Source organism: Notothenia coriiceps, unplaced genomic scaffold, assembly GCF_000735185.1.
Source record: "Notothenia coriiceps isolate Sejong01 unplaced genomic scaffold, NC01 NC01_scaffold00033899, whole genome shotgun sequence".
In the NCBI taxonomy this organism is placed as follows: Eukaryota; Metazoa; Chordata; class Actinopteri; order Perciformes; family Nototheniidae; genus Notothenia; species Notothenia coriiceps.
This window is the reverse complement of record NW_011366600.1, coordinates 96,542-115,037: the sequence shown is the minus strand read 5'-3', so window position 1 is coordinate 115,037 and position 18,496 is coordinate 96,542. Positions and strand designations below refer to the sequence as shown.

At 41.9% G+C, this 18,496-nt stretch overlaps 4 protein-coding genes across 8 annotated transcripts in view; 1 reads left to right on the top strand and 3 right to left on the bottom strand.

Annotated features, from left to right (window-relative positions):
- Window positions 1-1,064: 1,064 nt before the first annotated feature.
- On the bottom strand, window positions 1,065-6,720 carry carm1l (coactivator-associated arginine methyltransferase 1, like). Of its 2 annotated transcripts, none has more exons than XM_010790229.1 (15): window positions 6,614-6,720; window positions 6,333-6,450; window positions 5,917-6,042; window positions 5,655-5,818; window positions 5,471-5,575; window positions 5,073-5,183; window positions 4,467-4,644; window positions 4,227-4,317; window positions 3,131-3,212; window positions 2,905-2,990; window positions 2,585-2,674; window positions 1,841-1,978; window positions 1,662-1,751; window positions 1,419-1,513; window positions 1,065-1,245 (listed from the first exon to the last, which is right to left on the bottom strand). In XM_010790229.1, exons 1-14 carry the CDS (start codon window positions 6,707-6,709, stop codon window positions 1,498-1,500), a joined length of 1,491 nt encoding a protein of 496 aa, XP_010788531.1. In that variant the 5' UTR covers window positions 6,710-6,720; the 3' UTR covers window positions 1,065-1,245; window positions 1,419-1,497. The 2 variants fall into 2 exon arrangements, with proteins under 2 accessions (XP_010788531.1, XP_010788532.1); XM_010790230.1 differs by having other exon boundaries at window positions 1,447-1,513.
- Window positions 6,721-8,201: 1,481 nt separating this feature from the next.
- Window positions 8,202-10,657, bottom strand: LOC104961874 (uncharacterized). Its single transcript, XM_010790228.1, has 7 exons — window positions 10,578-10,657; window positions 10,249-10,373; window positions 10,013-10,089; window positions 9,766-9,918; window positions 9,535-9,597; window positions 9,401-9,415; window positions 8,202-9,302 (listed from the first exon to the last, which is right to left on the bottom strand). Exons 1-7 carry the CDS (start codon window positions 10,653-10,655, stop codon window positions 9,199-9,201), a joined length of 615 nt encoding a protein of 204 aa, XP_010788530.1. The 5' UTR covers window positions 10,656-10,657; the 3' UTR covers window positions 8,202-9,198.
- A 3,149-nt stretch (window positions 10,658-13,806) lies between these two features.
- LOC104961872 (calcipressin-1) overlaps window positions 13,807-18,496 on the bottom strand; it is a 7,067-nt gene continuing 2,377 nt past the window's right edge. For 3 of the 4 annotated variants that reach the window (XM_010790220.1, XM_010790222.1, XM_010790221.1), the window contains exons 3-5: window positions 15,213-15,386; window positions 14,925-15,084; window positions 13,807-14,695 (exon numbers count right to left, since the gene is read on the bottom strand). In XM_010790220.1, the coding sequence (XP_010788522.1) occupies window positions 14,511-14,695; window positions 14,925-15,084; window positions 15,213-15,386 (519 nt within the window). In that variant the 3' untranslated portion in view covers window positions 13,807-14,510. Of the gene's footprint in view, window positions 14,696-14,924; window positions 15,085-15,212; window positions 15,387-16,731; window positions 17,268-18,496 lie in introns of those variants that run through there. The other variant, XM_010790223.1, reaches the window with a different exon arrangement.
- LOC104961873 (chloride intracellular channel protein 5) overlaps window positions 17,383-18,496 on the top strand; it is an 8,543-nt gene continuing 7,429 nt past the window's right edge. Inside the window, exon 1 of the mRNA XM_010790224.1 lies at window positions 17,383-17,843. Within this exon, the coding sequence (XP_010788526.1) occupies window positions 17,718-17,843 (126 nt within the window). The 5' untranslated portion in view covers window positions 17,383-17,717. The remainder of the gene's footprint in view (window positions 17,844-18,496) is intronic.

The window sequence follows — 18,496 nt, the reverse complement described above, 5'->3', positions numbered from 1 at the left end:
TCTTCTAATTCATGAATTTACAAACATAATGCTTTGCTGTGCGCTTTAATCTGAGTTTTTCCAACTCAGTGAAACCTGCTACAGTGAGAAACTGACTCACGTGTCGTGTCTTGTTACTGGACCCCGCTCATCAAACTTTGATCAGGACAGTTTATCTGCAGGTCTGAGGATAGCACAGCCAGGAGAGATCCAACGTCAAATGAACGTGCCCCTAAATTCCCTCTGCACCCGTCACTGATGCACCTGAGAGCTCACACACATGCGTTTGTAAGATTTGAATATTAATATCTGTGGTCTTCATCCAGGCCCCATCTCAGGTTCTGAGGCATTAATAATCCACAGCTGCAGATCAGCTTCCAGATCAGATGACACAGACTGAGCCAAGGCTGAAATGGAGGGGCTCCCTCCATCGCAGGAAGGAAAATAAACTACATTACCCAGCAGCAACCTCAGGTGACCTGGAGTGATGATAATCTCAACAAGTTAACACCACTTTTATGATAGCTGAGGTGTAAATAGCTACTGGATTTACGTACTTCTACACTAAATGTTCTATACATTATATCCACGGCGAGCTACTCCTTAATATTTCTGTATTCCTCCTAGAGGGAAATGTGAATCATTTATGTAAAATTGTACACATTCTTTTGCATTAAGGTGCAACATAATCCTCCAGATTACCTAAAAACAAAGTGTTATCTCATCAATTACTACCTTTTTAACTGTTTTCTCTAAATATTATATTGCAACACCTGAAATCAGGGTAATATTGTGTACGATAATACTATATTTATCTATTTCATTTTTAAGTGTAACTTGAAAAATGTACATTGATGTGTTACTAAGCGCAGCTAGTAAATATAGTCAAATGAATCAATCAGAATGGAGTTCAACATATACAATGTTTGGCCCCTAAACATTTGATATCCTAAATGTCACTATTTTACTGTAATTAGACTGCAGCTCTTATACAAAGTCAGGTTTTCACTGTGTGCAGTCAAATGAAAACGTATACAGGTAATGAATGCAACATTTTATTACAACAAATTGAAAATGTGCACAGAGAAAAATGCTGGTATAAAACAGATTTCCTCATGATTTGTGTATTGAAATATAAAAAGTGAATGGATTCCTCGTTTAAAAATAGTTGGTCTTTACCTTCACATTCTGCACTAACTGTACCAAAGGAGAAGAAAACAAGTCAAAGTGTGGGGGGGTGACATCTGATGATTCCTTTGGACGTTCCTGAGATGAAAGAGAGACATGGTTAAACATAAGGATACAAATCTGGATTTTTATATATATTTCATATCATATTTATCTTTTCTATATGTACTGTTTAACTTTTACAGTACATGTAATTACTCCAAATGCATGCTCTTGCTGCCCTCATGTGGATGTCCTGATAATTGACTTACGTGGGTGTGTGTTGTGTTTCCTGTTCACCTGTGTTCTCCTCGCTCTGCACCCGGAGGAGAGAGGCGGTCTGCGGGGGCTCTACCACGTCGCTATCCTGCACACAGTCACTTCACACTTATTGTCTGTTGCAACTCAGTTCTGGTTCCAGTGAAGACTTTCAGGCACAGATTACATCCATTCACAGTCAAATCAAATGTCCTCTGTTTGATATGTCATCGTGTTCAATGTGAGAAGGGAGTAACCTGAAGTATGGGTTCTTGAGGTCCAGCACGTTCCCTGATGTGAAGCCTGACTGGTCCACTGTGGCGCTGATGTGGATGTCATAGCTCTGCCTGCAATGTGGATTATGTTGAGTTAAATCAAATCAAATGATAAAATCTAAACCTCTTTAAAGGACTTCAGAGAAAACATTTGTTAGCACCTCTTGTTAGCGACCAGCAGCACCGTCCCAGACAGAGTTTGTCCCGGCTTGGCGAAGAGCGGCGTCTGCAGCAAACATCTGACCTGAGACCAGCGGGTCAGAGGCTCCGTGGGAGCTGTGGAGAGCCACACTGCTGCCCTACACACACACACACACACACACACACAACCATGTATACATCACTTCAGGGGACATTACATTGACTTACATGCATTTCCTGGAGACTTATCCTAACCTTAACCATAACCAACACATGCCTAACCCTAACCCTTACCTTACCCTAATCCTAAACCTAACCAAGTCTTCACCTTAAAATTAATGATTCCCCTCATGGGGACCTCCAATTTGTCCCCATAAGGGAAGCGAGTCCCCACACGTGACTGTGTAAACAGATTTAGGTCCCCACAAGTATAGTAATGCTAGGCCACACACACACACACACACACACACACACACACACACACACACACACACACACACACACACACACACACACACACACACACACACACACACACACACACACAACGCTCAAACATAGGCACACACACACTAACACACACACACACACACACAGACACACACACACACACACACACACACACACACACACACACACACACACACACACACACACACACACACTCACAGTAATCTCATTTAGCACGTTGTTAGCAGCCGCTGTTTTATGATACATAGAAACTTCAGACATTAACCAGTAGCGTTTATTTTTGTATTTCTTACTTGGACCCCACATAGGCCACATCGAACCAGAAGGCCAGGCCGTGGATGAGACCCGACTGCAGGAGCGTGAACACAAAGGGAATCTCTATTCTGGAAGAAAGTAAGTAATTTTTTAGCCCCATGTTCAGTGAGTAATTCTGCATTTTAAACATGTTTACTATGTTTACTATCATTGGTGGCATTAGTCATAACTAACATTTCACCTATTGCACTGGGAATAAATCCTCTTGCATTAGAGTCCTTTAAATGCTCATATAGTTTTAAATGCACTGGTTAAATTACAGCTGTACCACAGAAGTCTTGGTGATAAAACATGTAACCTGTTTAAATCTTCTGCTTTAGTTTCCATGAAGTTGATGCAGTGTTTGACAGACTTGGCCATCAGGACCGGCATATCAAACGTGTCCTGGAAGTGACAGTAAATACAAAATATTTTATATACATTTTAAATGAGATCATGTGAACTTTCTATTTCTAATTTTCTACATTTTTTGGGCTACTGTGGTGACACTGACATGTACAGTTGAGTGGTTTGACTTCACGTACCACTATAGGCTGCCTGAAGAACTCATCCATTGCAGCGCTGTGAAGAGCACTCAGGTTCACTCCATAGAAGCTTCTCTGCTGCCTGAGGACAGAAGAGTGATTTTCACATAACTATCAACTTTCATGGTGGTTCATTTTAGATTTTAGGTAAGATAAAAAAAAGTGTATAGCCAAAGAATGTCAGTGTTGCAGCTGCTATGCCTATTTGTCTGAAAACATCATGAAGTATTTCCAAAAGCATCACTGTGGTTTTGCTGAACAACATCAGTTTGTAGTTTACCGTCATTTCTCAAGGCTGACACACACACACACACACACACACACACACACACACACACACACACACACACACACACACACACACACACACACACACACACACACACACACACACACACTATATGACTATAGCAGAAAGCATTTCATTATTATTAAATGATAACTGTGTCTCTGTCACTGTGATAGAAATGGGACCCATGTAATAAGAAGGGCAGCATGTCTATCTGATTTGATGCACTGAAGCATCAGTCTGTGTCAAATGCTTAATCTAAACATAAAACATTGTCTAACAACATAATGTAAAGAGGTAACAGTGTTTGAGTTGTGACGTCTATTTATTGTGTTGCAGCAGTATCTAATGAAATTAGCATGTTAGCGGACTAGCACCGACATGTCCTGTCTTGTTATACCACTGAGCTAACAGCTTGCTAGCTGACAGCACATCGAATGGAGAATCTCTGGACATTATGATCCAGTTTCACCAAAATGGAATGATTGCTCATGCACTTCTTCACCAAAGATAACTTAACGATTAATAAAATTACAAAATACCCTTACTAATTACTCAGCCTACAAATACCCTTACCAGTCAAACCCTTGGTTGGTCTGTAGGAGTCAGGACTGGACCAAACTGAGCGTTTTACACCCGGCAGGAAACATGCCTGACTGAGGTCAAGCAGGGGGAACATGTGTGTGTGTGTGTTTGTGTGCGTGTGCGTGTGCGTGTGCGTGTGTGTGTGACAGAGGGAAAGAAGAAAGGGAGCCTGTGTGTTTGCGTCCTCATGCATGGAGTTATGCTTGTGTGTGTGAGAGAGACCAGAAAGTAGCCCGTGCGTAGTGTTCGAAGTACAGCTGCTCGTCACTGAAGGGAGCCAGATGAATATCTCCAGAGGAGGGAAACATCAGACCTGGAGAAAGAGAGAGGTCGGAGAGAGAAAATTAACAATAAAAGTCCATAGTAAATGTTTGATTAGTCAGTAAGCTGGGTCGATATTAAGACATTATTAAACCACTGGATCAGCAGTTTCTGAAGGTTTGCATTGTTCTCTGTTCCTACCATGGGGTTTGAGCCATTTTTTGGCATGCAAGAAGCTCTCCACGAGTCTATCACTGAGCAGCATGTGTCCCATTGGCTCAGAGACAAGGACATCTACCAATTCAGGACAGCTGACCTCCTCCACCTTGCCTTCTAGGATCTCGATCCGATCAGACAGACCGTTACTCTGGACCAGGATCTGCACAGAAGACAATTCAACATTACAGGACATACTGTTTTTTCAGACAGACTTTCAAAATAAGGACTCTAGATGTGTTGAGCAATTTGTGATTACGTGCCGTGTAGCAGGTAAATCTGACTCTGTGCAGATATGATCCCAATATGTCGGTTTATGCACCAGCATCTCTCTGCAGTCTTTGGGCCAGATGTTGCCGCAACCCATTAACTCCCCAGAATGCCACGCTCTGCATGCGATGTATGTACTCTGTGTGTGCTATCTAGTACATTGCTGTGGTTTCTCTTCAGGCTCCTTCTAGGCCAAGACACACAGCATTTCTCTCCAAACCAAACTCCAAAGTTATTGTTAAGGCTTTATTTTCTGCAGTTTTAAAACCAGTGTACAATAGAGGTGAAAGTATCTGACATCTAAAAACAAAGATGGAGGACCTTTGCATATTTGGCCATGGGGCTGGATTCAACAGTGTACACCTTGGTGGCCCCTGCCTGGAGAGCAAAGAAAGACAGCATAGCAGAACCACAGCTCACATCCAGAACCACCTACACACAGCAAGAGAGGGAGGACTGGTGAGCTTTTAATGACAGTATTCAAACATGTAAATACACATATATATATATATATATACACTCTTTTTGTTATAATGTACTGTAAATAACCTTAAGTTAGAGTACATTTCAATACAATAATACTATTTGTACTTGATTACAACATGATTTTGCTGTACACATCTGATATTAACAGAGTGGAAACCAATGGGCTGTAGCGTTAGCATTAAAATGGATGGACATGTATGTATTGGGAATCCCGTGAACACATGTGTTGTCACCTTGCCTCTGAAGTCACTCTCGTTGAGTAAAATAGCTTTTTGGTAGGTGGTCGTCCTCGGGTAGTCCTGAAGTAGGACCTGCTGTTGGGACAGACAGCTGTGGAACTAAACACACACACAACAGTGAAAACGTTTAATTAGTTTGTATCTTTTTACCACAAAGTCCAAATAATTGATGGCTTACCTGGTAGTCCTGTGTTGGGGCATCCTCAGTCCTTGTTTCCAGCATCATGAGATGTCTAGGTGTTTGGCCTTCATCCTGGTTGCCTCTCTTCTCTACTTCTGCGCAACCTTTCCTTGTCCCTTCATCATCTCCTGTCCTCAGTAACTGCTGGAAGTTCTTCATGTCTGATAGTCGGAGAGGACAGGAAGTTGTACATGTTTGAACACCTTAACCAAATCCCAGGATGATTGGCAGTATGGATTATAGCATGTGTTGTACAAACCAGTTGGAGTTTTGAACTGCAGCAGAAGACTCAGCTTGCCTAAGGTGACCAGGAAGGACTGTCCTCCCACCTGGCAGCAGTCCATCTCCTCGGAGACAGTGAACTGGAAGACAGATGTTCTGTTGGCTGGAAAAGACACTTTGAAACCCTCAGATTAATAACACCAAATATAACAAACAAAGATCAACTTGAGGTCATTATGTTGTTTTTCTAACACTCCATTTCCGGTTGGGTTCTGGCGTGTGTGTGTGTGCGTGTGTGTGTGTGTGTGTGTGTGTGTGTGTGTGTGTGTGTGTGTGTGTGTGTGTGTGTGTGTGTGTGTGTGTGTGTGTGTGTGCGCGCGCGTGTGTGCGTGTGCGTGTGTGTGTGTGTGTGTGTGTGTGTGCGTGTGTGTGCGTGTGTGTGTGTGTGCTCACCGTCCTGCACAGTGAGCTGCTGCACCTCCCGTCCCGTGGTGAGGAGCAGCGTGAGCTCCTGCTCCGCCCTCTGTCTGCTCACACTGACCTGCTGCTCTCTGCTCACCTCCTCCTGCAGCTACTCCTCATTCAGAGCACAACACACTGCGTTAAACCAAACTACACACCAGATGTAGGGAGATATCATTTAAGCAGTTTGAATCCACAGCGTATTTCATTCAAATGCATCAGTTCTCCTAGTTGAGAAAATACATACAGTAAGTGGTAACTTCCACTGTTACCTCCTCGTGTGTCTCCATGTGCTCCTCCTCTGCCCTCAGCTCCTCCTGCAGGGAGAAGACTCGGACAGGGAAGGACTCCTCACTCTTCTCCTCCATTCTTCAGTGTGGAGGGAAGCTGCTCTTCAGGAAGAAAGAAGAGAAGAGAGCAGAGGGGTGGAGATGGAGGAAAAGGGGAGGAGAGATGGGGGAAGGATTGGGGAAAAAATGGTTTTCCTGCTTTTTGGGATTATTTTTGGGGATCACTTCATGGATGTGTAATTACATGACTATTAATAAAAAACAGTCGGACACCCCTTTAAATAAAACACAAGTACAACCACTGTATAACCAAACATGTAGACACTATTTAATGAATGGTGTGTTAAAAGGAATTTGTTGCTGGGATAAAGAACATGATTGTGATGGAAATGAGGTCTTTCAACAGAAACATCGCCTCAGTTTAGTTTGGGATCAGAGCTTTGAAGAAGAAGAATGTATGACAATTCATGTTTTTAACTAATTCAAATGCAACTTTGTGTCACACATCATGAGGTCAGCTCATATACAGTGACAGAGCTCCCTCTGCTGGATGTGTAGCCTCACTGCAGGAACACAGACGAGCATCACTTTATTAATATACTCACAAAGCATGTGTGCTGTGCGTAAATGTCTCTATGATTGTGAGAAATAAGGATAATTATGTTACTACGTCGATTAAGTCATTAAATAAAATAAACGTTGCATAATGTTTTGTTAGACTAATAGTGTGTTTAACTCGTTTTAAAATATGTTTTGTGATAAACATTTTCAAGCTAAAGGTTGTACCAAAGTAAATCCTGCCAACTTCTACGGATACAAATCACATATTTAGTTATTATTATTATTTATCAGAGTTCTGAAATATATTATTATTATTATTAATATACATCAAGGCCAATTCCTCAAATGTGAAAACCTACTTGGTAACCTGTTTCTGATTCTAAATACTTAAGTATACTGTATTAGACTATTCATGACACTTTTTAATAACTTGAATTTCAAAAATGTTCACTCTCATGCCGGACCATGTACTTTCAAATCAAATCAAATGAAGTTTTATTTATATAGCACATTTATAAACGATCTTTGGTCGAGCCAAAGTGCTGTAAATATAACAAAAATAGCCTACAGTAGAGACACTTTATTGGATTTATGAGTTTTAAAAGAGCCTGACACGTACATGGATGTAAGGACCCCTACGTTATTGTAGCCTGAATCATCCCAACTATCTGAGGTATACCAACCCATGAAGCGGGATACTTTAACACATTCTATTAATACACATGTACTGGAAAATGTCCTTGGTAAATATACTGTAGGTTCATCTGAGGTTGAATATTTACCACCTTGCGTTTCAGAAAGGGCTTTCATTCCACTCTGAGAGGGCGAGTCTGAACAGGAGGTAAACTTACTAATACTACGCTGTAAAAATACTCTGGTAAGTAAAAGTCCTGTATTGGAGATGTTACTCAAGTAATAGTAAGCAAAATGTAGTTAAAGTATTACTCGTAAAAGTAAAATGAATAAAACAATCAAAACTCTTCAAAAATAAATTAGAAAATGACTCAAATGTTTATAAATGCCAATAAATTATATTTGAATGGGCTAATTCATTCATTCTCAACACTTTTCCTGTATAAAGGGTTGGCTAGATTAATTTAAAGAACACACCGTATCTTTTATTCTTCTGTTTTTTTTTCTTAATTTGTGAAATAACAAGTAAATAAAGCTGTAAGATAAGTAAAAAGTATATTTCTTCAATTTAAAGGGGCCCTATTATGCATGGCCAATACTGCATGAACTCAATATCAGAAAAGATACTGTAAGGTAATACACGCAGCACGCCCTCTTTCCTTATAACGTAAAGTATTTTTGTTTTACTTGGGCAGAAATGGATTTAAGCACAAGCATAAATACAGGTGACAGACTTCAAAGCTTATTATAGTGCGTGTATTATTATTATAGTGACAGTGGCTCACCCTATAGACTGTACTCACATAGATTTGCTGCTGAAGTTCACATGGCTTAAATGACTGCCTTATACAGCACTCTGCCACAGTGTCTTTCTATATTGAATTTCACCTGTTCTTCATTCCTGACAGAGAGGGCTGAGGAGCACACACACACAGGAAGCATTAAGCAGACATCATGCTATCAACACACACTGATTCTTCACTAAGTCGGCAACAAATATAAAAGCAAAATGCATCCATGATTGCTAATGCTTATAAAAGTCTAATCTATGTCAGAGAATAAGTAATAAAATCAACAACAAATTGTGTCTGAATGTACAAAACCAATTTGACCATGATACAGTATATCATTGCTCCTCTGGACAACATCACACATGGTTTGCACACAGGTTCCTTTACAGAAGTCCAGAAATCTGATCCCAAATCAGCCCTGTTGTATCTTGTATTCAGTCCACAGTCACAGTCAACCCCGGATCATGTGGTGAGTCAAGTCAACAAGGCATCTTTTCCTTGGGCACACATCTCAAAAGCCCCCTTAAGTACAAAGGTCCGCTGAGCAGCAAAGGTTCGACTTGATCCATCCTGCTCATCCTTTCAGATCCTCTGCGCTGCTTTCAGGATACACAGAACCACGGCGGTCAGCAGCAACACTGCAGCGATCAGTCCATATCGAACCCACGGGACATTGTCTGGGGCGGCTTGAAGGAGGGAAGGGAGTGATGGATGGAGGGGGCACATTAAAAAATGCAACACAGTATACTCTTTATATTGAAATGTCGATAAAGTGAAAATCTACCTGTGTCGACTGGAACTTGGGCCAAAAAGAATAAATAAAAAAAGGTTAAAATTAGTATTTGTATCTACATCTGTAAACAGTCCCATTAACATGAATCTTGCCATCAGAACGTTTTGTGTGATTCTCATGCTAACCTTCGTTTGGACCTGATGTTTGCGTCTCCTCAATGGCTTCCATTGGCTGCAACACTGTCGTGACTTTAAAGACATCAGACACACATAAAAAGACGGAATAAGAATGATGATAAATTGCCCTAAGGTTAACGTTTAGCATCTTTCAGCTAATTGTTTCGGTTTTATCGATAATTGCGCTGATTATTAAGGTCTAAGTATGTTTCTAAAATATACATAACTAACTGGGTTTACCTTCAATTGGCTGTGTAGAACCTTCCAGAAGAACATGTATAGGATCTGTGACAGTCACTTCTTCTGTCGTAGACACTATCGGCCAGTGTGTTGTACTGACCCAGTCCTCTGTTGTTCCTTTGGTCTCATCAGTGGTAACAGCCCATGGGGTATCTGAAAGATTGGCTGTAAGATGGTGCATCATTTTCTCATAATGACATACAGTATATTGTGTAGCTGCAGTGAAAAGAATAAGAAAGAATGTTACCAATATCTGTCGTGGTCGTTTCCACTACCGTCAGTGTGATACTCTCTGGTATCCCTGGCCTTGCATCCTCAGTATCGCTGAAAATACCAGAAAAGCGAAAGTTATTTCCATCCTAAAAGACATTTTTAACTTGGATTGCATTTTGCAGTCCCTGACATCTCCTTAACCTATTCAATATTGTGGTAAATAGATGTAACAGATTTAATTTAGCAGATAAAGCACTCCATAGATCTTACCTGGTTTTATACAAACACTGGTATTCTCCACTGTCTGTCATCCTTGTTGGGATTATATCAAGTTCAAAGGATTCACGAGAGTTGGAAAAAATCCTTCTCCGATAGTCACCCATAGACGTCACAGCCTGTAAGGGAAAAGAGATGATGCATTATTTTTGCAATAATCCCAAATCCAATGGAATAAACCCATAAGGAAGGACAAATAAGTAATCAATTTACTATTATAATGACAGTAATTTGTCTCAGGTCACAGGTAAAACACACCTGGACATCTATGAAAATGTTCATCTCTAGGGCATGCATTATAGTCCATCGGCAGTGTACGGTACCCCAGGCAGCGACGCTATAGTCAAGCCGTTCCAGGTCCACCAGACTAGCATGTTGTTGGGGGACTGCTCTCTGGGCATCGGAATATAGCATGGCAGAGCCGACGACTTGTCCACCGGCACCGACATGGAGCGCTCGACATGTTGCACTGTGGGAAAAGCAGAGAAACAAAAGGATGTGAAGGAGATGGAGTCTACACATCCATGACGGTAACCTCTTTCTCCCTCGGACTCACCATTGACTGTGAGCCACACTGTTGAAATGGTTTTCCTCCCTTGCCATATGCACTCGTACATATTTGCGTCACTGAGCAAGGCGTGAGAAAGTACGAGCGACCAGTGTCCTGCCCTGCGGAGCTCCTCTGAGGGCAGGCGGAATCGGCCCTGAAAGGAAGTGTGAAATGACACAGGGTTAATAGCTCCACAAAGTTATGGTTGATTTCAGATTCTACTTACTTTAAATCTGTCTGCTTGTATTAGCTCCTCTCCCTGCAGAATTGCCACGTCCTCCCCCATCGCCTCCCACCACAGACCCCCCTCCTCCTCCTCCAGGTAGGCTGAGGCGTTACAGGGCAAGGTGAGCGACTCCCCGTACTCCACCTGAAGGTGATGCATCTGCGCTATGCGCAGGGCTGGATGGAAGGAAGATTGATAACAGTAGCAGAGCGTTACAAGGAAGAAGGGAGAAGAGAGGAAGGAAGGGAATAGTGATGAAAAGTTAGATAAGAAAAGAAGACGGCATGAGTGACAGGAACACAAAGGGATGGGGATGGAAAGAAAGACAGAGAGGTAAGGATGTACGATGAAAAGGAGAGTGATTTTATTTTTGAAATCTTTGCAACTGAGCTTCTTTTCCTCTCTCTAATCGTTCAGGCTTTAAAATGCCATGTCCAAATGTACTTTACGGGTATATTTAAAAATGATGTCATTAGAGATGTGTTTCATTGACGTGATAAAGACTTACAGTCGCAGAGCCGCCCACACTGAAGGAACAGCATCATCACCATCATACACACAGGCACCATCTTGGACAGTGCTGAAACACAAACGCATCATTAAACTCTGAAAGGCAGATTTGAAAACAACAAGATGAACTTGGAAACCAAACACCTTATTTTCTTTTTCAAGCACCTCATAAAGAAGTGTGGTGATTTGTTATGTCAGTTACGCGCTTCAAAACACCTTTCAAATGAAGTTCAATAATGTACAGTCTTTTGGCAATCGTACATTTCTTTGTTGATAGAAGTTAAAAGTCATTTATACCTTGCACCTTTCTAATTATATTACCATTTAAAGGGGTGTTTGCAATACATGCCAACATTTACCGATTCACACACTGATGACACGGCTGCCATACAAGGTGACACACGCCTCATTATATAATCTGACGCTCACACAAACTCGCATACGACATGCAGACCAGAGGAGGCAGAGATCGATCCCAAGAACTTCTGATTAGTAGACGACTCTCGCTACCTCCTGAGCATGCAACAGCAAAGGTCCTTTTCTTAAAAATACGTATATTTCCTACTCATGCAATTACCATTTTTCTAAAAGTTAAACAACATTTGAACTGCTACAAAACTAAAGATTTCAGATTAGCTAACATTTGACAGATTTTTGTATCATATTGTTGTGCCACAAAAGGAGGAATTGGAACACCAACATAGAGCTAAAACTAAAATGTGCTCTTACCGGAAAATGTTGACGAGATGAAAGAAGATGAGAGATGTGTGTGTGCCCCTCCGAAACCCCTGTGTGTGTACGTGTGTTCTCATGTCACAGCTCGGTGTATGTCTGTGTGTTCTCCTGTTACATGACATTCTTTAAATCTCAACGGCAGCACATGCGTCCTTCCAGTGCTGCGTGAAATCTTAAATCTATATGGCAGATTACCATTTACTGTAGATTTAAACATGTTAAGGTTAACACACGAATAAGATAACATACAAAGTGACAGAAGCAAATAAAGTCAATGCACAAAACCAGAAATAACAGATAAATGAACCCTCATTAGGACCGGTAGGTTGGGTATACTACCACAGAAATATGTACAGGGTGACAGAGGTTATGTGTCATATGCACCTGATCAGTGTTTCTGGAATATGACACACACGAGGCCTATGCTTCCACCATATGATGTGAATCCACACTGATGATGCCTTCAGGCTCCAAGGGAAACACTTCATACAGAACCATTAAAGATATGTGTTCCTGTTATTGCAGCCTGTCTGAAAGATGAGCTAATACAAAATATAAATGTTATAATAATTAAACAAATAGACTTGAAAACTCTAGATATATGACTCTGAAATGGACACTATGTAACCTTTTCACATTCCTCTGTACTTTTGCATATTTTAACACAATGCAACCAATGTTATAAAATGCAAAGCTCTTCCACTTTAAATTCTGATATACAGCACATATTTTATTTTTCTAGATCATTTCTCCTATTCTTCTGTACTTCCTTTTATTCCTTTTTGTTTTTTTTATGTATTTAAAAAAAAAAGTGTATTGTTATGCTTTTTATTTATCTGCTTATTTCATTGTTCAGAATATAAACTTTTAGTTTTACATACAGTGTTAGCAAATCACTATAAAAAAGAAAAGAAACAACTAAAATACAAAATGAAATTAAAAGAAAACCAAAATCAAAGCAGTAATATATTTCAAGTTAGATTATATCTGATAACAAAGCAATGGCTCATGCAGTTCATTTTGGAATCTATATTAGTTACACATTTTAGTTCTATATTTGCTACTTTACTTATGTGTTTATGTGCGCACCGTTAAGCAAATTCCTAGTATGTGTAAACCTTAGAAACAGCAGCAGCGCCCTCTGCTGTTTGCTGAGAGACGTGTATGAGTTACTCACCAACAATGAAACATTATTATGAAGCATGCACGAGTATAAAAGCATCAGTATATAAATGTATAATTATCATCAGCTGATAGTATTCTGTTTTACCTGGATGATGTGATCACTGTATGTTTTTTTTTATTTTGTTCACACGCATATCATAAATGAACAACACCTCCTCATTTAACCAGTTGCATCTTCTTTGTGTTGTGTCCTGTGTTTACCTGATGATTAGCAACCACTGGCAAACCTCCTCTTCCTGACCTTCTCTATCCTAACTGTCTCCATCGGCTGCTCAAACATGAGGTTGAAATCCAGCAAGTCCAGCTTGAGTTGACACTGATAACATGAAAGTGACAGAGAGACATATGAACTTGAAACACTTTTTAATTGTAAATCAATCATGTAAATGAAGATGAATGAAGCTGCCGCTGTAATGCGAGACAGCTTCACAAATCAGCCTGAATAAAGATCCTGGAGAGGAAAATATGACACCAACATTGATTAATAAGTAGCTGTAGCCATTGACAATGACTAAAGATAATGTGATCAATTATACACAATAAAAAAAATACAAACATGACCTACCAGAATGATGCCGCATTCATGTTAAGGGGGAATGACCAACATCCACATCCCTGTGAAGGTCTTGTACACACTTTATTTTAACCTGGCCAGCTTAATCTCACAAACACACAAAATAAGTCATGGTACATTTCAGGTCTTTTTGCAAAACATCACTGAAAAATCTCCCTCCATTGCACTACGATCAAAACATGGTTATACATTTTTTCCTACAGTTCAACACTAATATTTCCTTTAGTTCCATCTTTACTCTTCACAAGCAGTACAGATGACCTGATGGCTAAAGTGAGCAGTGTTTTCCACTAGGAAGTTCATATCTCCCGTCTTTCCCACGGGACGTGAACGCAGCAATGGACACTAAGTTTCCTGTCCGTCTTATGAAATGCTCGTCTACGGGACATGGCGGCACCCTCGGGTCCCGAACCCTTTCTCAAAGCTCAGAGCGTGTTCCGCTCTCCACCGATCGCTTCATGATGAAATGTCTCTTCTCACTGCTCCACTCCGGGCGTGAAGTCGGGGCGCCGTGTCTGGATGATCTTCGGCCGCAGGGGGCGGGGTTTGTCGTCTTGGTCACTGTCGTCGGGGGCGGAGCTGTCGCCTCGCTCGTCATCGCAGACGTGGATGACGACACTGGGGGTGGTGGGGGTGGCGGTGTGGAGCTCGTACTTTTCCCCTGGGAGAAGAAGTACAGGAGTCATTATGCATGTCATCTTTACAAACCTTAGTTGGCCCAATACAGCACCAGGAGGGTTCCCTATATTCATATTACCCAGACAAATAATAAGAAATGGAAAGTATAGCATTACTTATACTACGTAAACATTATTATTGATAATTCATTGTTTGTAAACAGCAAAATAACTGAAGTGGAACAAGCTATTATGATAAGGTAAGTGTGTGACCTGGTCCGAGCTTGGAGATGGCACACAGCAGGTCGTAGTTGACGACGGGCATGGCATCCTTAGACTGCTCCCAGCCCACCGGGGGGGAGGCGGGGGGCGAGATCAGGAACTGCTTATCCGGCTTGGGGGGCTCCAGCCGAGGACTGCCTATGTGGACAGACTGCAGACACAGTATAAAAGAGTGGTGGTTGGTTAGATCCCTACAAAAATGTCTAACAAAACCCATGAGGGATTTACTGTGCTCTGTAGATCAGTGCAGCATGTGCAAGCGATGCATTTTAAGACTACCTGAGCGAAGTAAAGTCTCATCTCTTTGCCCTTGAAGTCGGTCTTGTGGAGTCGCAGTCTGGCCTCGGCTGCAGCCAGTGCATCGCTGAAGCTGATCCTCACTCTGCGGAAAGATTTGAAGTACTGGAACTGCACCTCCGGCTCGAAGGAACGGAACAAGGCCTCAAAGCTGCCCTGCAGACACAGAGAGGGAGAGAGGGGTGAGAACAGGAAATACACAATCTCACCCACACATTTCCAAAGACACATACACACACACACTTCTCCCTCAGAGGCTTGGGAGCTCAGTGTGTTCACAACAAGAGAAAATACTGATCTGTTGCAGAGGCAGCACACAGCATGAAAATGTCTGCCAACACTATAAAGACAATGTTAAGAGGTTAGCATGCTAACAGCTAGCCTGTAATGTATTAACTACAGCTGCATACAGGACACAACAAATTATGAATGGAAATGAATGACCCGTAGTAGTCGTCAGTTTGAAAATACGGAAAAAAATAGCAATTCCCCGAGTCATCTTTTCCTCCTGCAGTGCAGCAGAGGAGCTCTGACCATGCAGTGAGTCATGATCGAGTCAACGGAGGAAGGAGCTCAGCTCACTCACACACTTTAAACCCAATATGCTTATGTGGTGATAATCTGCAGGGCCCCTAGAAAAGAAAATCAGCAATGCACAATAGAAGTCCAACCCTACAATCTGCCTACCTAATTTATGGACTGGACATAAGTGCACACACCATGATAACCACACAAACCGCTTCAATTGAAGTGTTTATTAAAAGAACCCCTAGTTTGGATTTGGTTCCAAAAAAACTGGATCCGACGTCTCCCATAATGCAAGCCAACAGCCTATTTTCATCACCCTTCCCTGCCTGTTTAATGCAATTCATTTGTAATCACTAAGCCAAGGCCAAGATAACACCAGTGACATCACTTTGACATCATCAGGGTTGTTTGGTGTTTGTAGAAAGATTTCCCAGAGCCAGATAACACATCAATCTGAAATGGTAATAAGCTGCAGCCTTGTTCAAGCTTGTTCCGCTTTATAGAGAAAAACTGAATGTTTTCTTGGAATCGTTTGGCATTGAAATAGTTGATTGATATCCAAATGTTCATCCCATTTACACAAAAACACAGTTGCCGAATCAAAGAACCAAGTGTGTCTTTCTCTGGAGCGTTAGCATTAAACCTGCTGCTCTCTGTGGTAATGTTTTTGAGCGTAACCATCTGTAGTATTGCATATATTATCTTTCTGCTTAGGGAAAAAATGCTTTGACTTTTTGGGATTATTTTACACCGATTACAATGTTCTGTTCAAAGCACAGGATGCAGCAACGGTTTCCTCAAAATAGATGTGCAGATCGTGGAAGGGGATTGGAATGGCCAAATCGACGTCGCCAATAGCAGGCTCAGTTTAGCCGTGTACATCCAGTAAATATCCAAATACATAGAGTGAGTGCCATTCATTTCAAAGACCGTGGTTTGCAAAGGGAACACCTGATGCGGGCTGCTCTCTTACCTGTGCCTCGGGACGGCTGAACACTTCCTGGTTGCTCACCGAGGCGACCAGGCAGAAGCGGTTACACTTGGTAGTCTTGATGTGCATGATGGGGGACCCAGGGAGGCGGAACCTTCTCCACCTGATACCTGAGGTCAGGGCACAGCGGGACGCCGACACTATCTTCAGGCGTTGTGAAGGCGGCGGCGGTGGCGATGAAGAGGAAGGGGGAAAGCGGGGAGAACGGAGGAGCGTTGCCTTCCCCAGGGTGGCAGAAGAGAAGGAAGGAATAGATGCTCTGTAAGGGGAAACAGCTGCCTCTCACACGTTGATCTTCTTCTGTGGTGGAAGAGCACTCGTTTATGTCCTCCCAGTGCACAGTGTTAGAGATGCAGTAGCCTCATACCCCACATTCCAAGGTTATCTCGTCTGAATCTCCGGAAATACACAATCCAGCATTCCCTTTTCTTCTTCCTGAGTCTTCCTCGATGTGTGTTAGCTCTGCAAAATGAGGAATTTTCCAGAGATTTGGGTGTGGAGAGCCTGTCTCTTCTCAGCTCTCTTTCTCTCCTCTCTGTCCTACTGCTCCACAGCCACTTAAATGAGCTCCAGCCAGGCGATGACGCATTACCCACAATCCCCTCCCTCTCCATGTCCTGGTTCCATTCATTCACTGCAAACCAATCAGCTGTTGTAGAGGGAGGGACCACTTTTTGTTTTTCTCTTCCTTTGCCTGTACTGACAGATACTAGCCAATGCTGAATGATCACACAGAAAGAAGGACATTGTGTGTTCACATACAGATACCGGAAAATAATGACACCACCGCTTAGCAAACTGACCCATTAATCGGCTTTCTGTTGCATTTGAAAATCCTTTGTCGAATGGAAAATGCGTAACAAAGAGCCTTTCAACTCTTAATTTCACACACACACCAAAAACGTATCAGCTGACCTCTGAGAGCACGGAGCAAGACGGAAAGGAAAAGACTTGTCAGCAGAGTTAATATGGATGAAGCTGAGACAGCTGACAGACAGGGGGGGAGATGGCAGATAAAGAGTGGAAGGAGACATAAGAAGAATGCAGGATGGAGGGACGAAGGGATGAAAAGCAGGAGGTGGTGCGCATGGAAAGTATGCAGTTTGATAACACGCTTTTATGAGGTATTAATAGCAGAGAGCTTGAAGTGGGGGGGAGTGTGTGTGTGTGTGTGTGTGTGTGTGTGTGTGTGTGTGTGTGTGTGTGTGTGTGTGTGTGTGTGTGTGTGTGTGTGTGTTTGCAGCCGGCAGTTGGAAAAATAAGACCAGGCTGTGCAGACACCAAGGTGTGTGCGTATGTGTGAGTACTTAAACACAGAAGAGGTTCACACAGCAGAGACGAAGTGTCGTTATGCTGGATTTAACGCAAGAGAACCCCATATTAAATGTAAAGAAGCATAAAAGAAGAATAAAAAAGGAAGCAGCATATTAGAAAAAGACCCAGTAAACACACCATAGCAACACCTTATTTTTTCCTTATTACATTACATTGCATTTAGCTGACGCTTTTATCCAAAGCGACTTACAATAAGTGAATTCGATCAACAAGATACGAACTTGAAGAAAACAGAATCATATAAGTACATCAGGTTTCATAGAGCCAAACATTTCAAGTGCTACTCAACTGGTTTTAGATAAGCCAGTCCTTAGTTAGTATATAAGTGCTTTGTTAGTCATTCTATCGCATCGAAGTGGAGTCGAAAGAGATGAGTTTTCAGTTGCGCCGGAAGATGTGCTAGCAAAACCCA

Coding starts and splice junctions, on each gene's coding strand:
- carm1l (XM_010790229.1), bottom strand. CDS start 6,709: ATGGAGGAGAAGAGTGAGGAGTCCTTCCCTGTCCGAGTCTTCTCCCTG. Junction 6,043..6,332: donor GCAGCTCACTGTGCAGGACG/GTGAGCACACAC, acceptor TGTCTTTTCCAG/CCAACAGAACATCTGTCTTC. Junction 1,752..1,840: donor CTGCTGGTCGCTAACAAGAG/GTGCTAACAAAT, acceptor TCCACATTGCAG/GCAGAGCTATGACATCCACA.
- LOC104961874 (XM_010790228.1), bottom strand. CDS start 10,655: ATGCCCAGAGAGCAGTCCCCCAACAACATGCTAGTCTGGTGGACCTGG. Junction 9,919..10,012: donor AACGACCACGACAGATATTG/GTAACATTCTTT, acceptor CCAATCTTTCAG/ATACCCCATGGGCTGTTACC. Junction 9,598..9,765: donor TTCTACACAGCCAATTGAAG/GTAAACCCAGTT, acceptor ATGTCTTTAAAG/TCACGACAGTGTTGCAGCCA.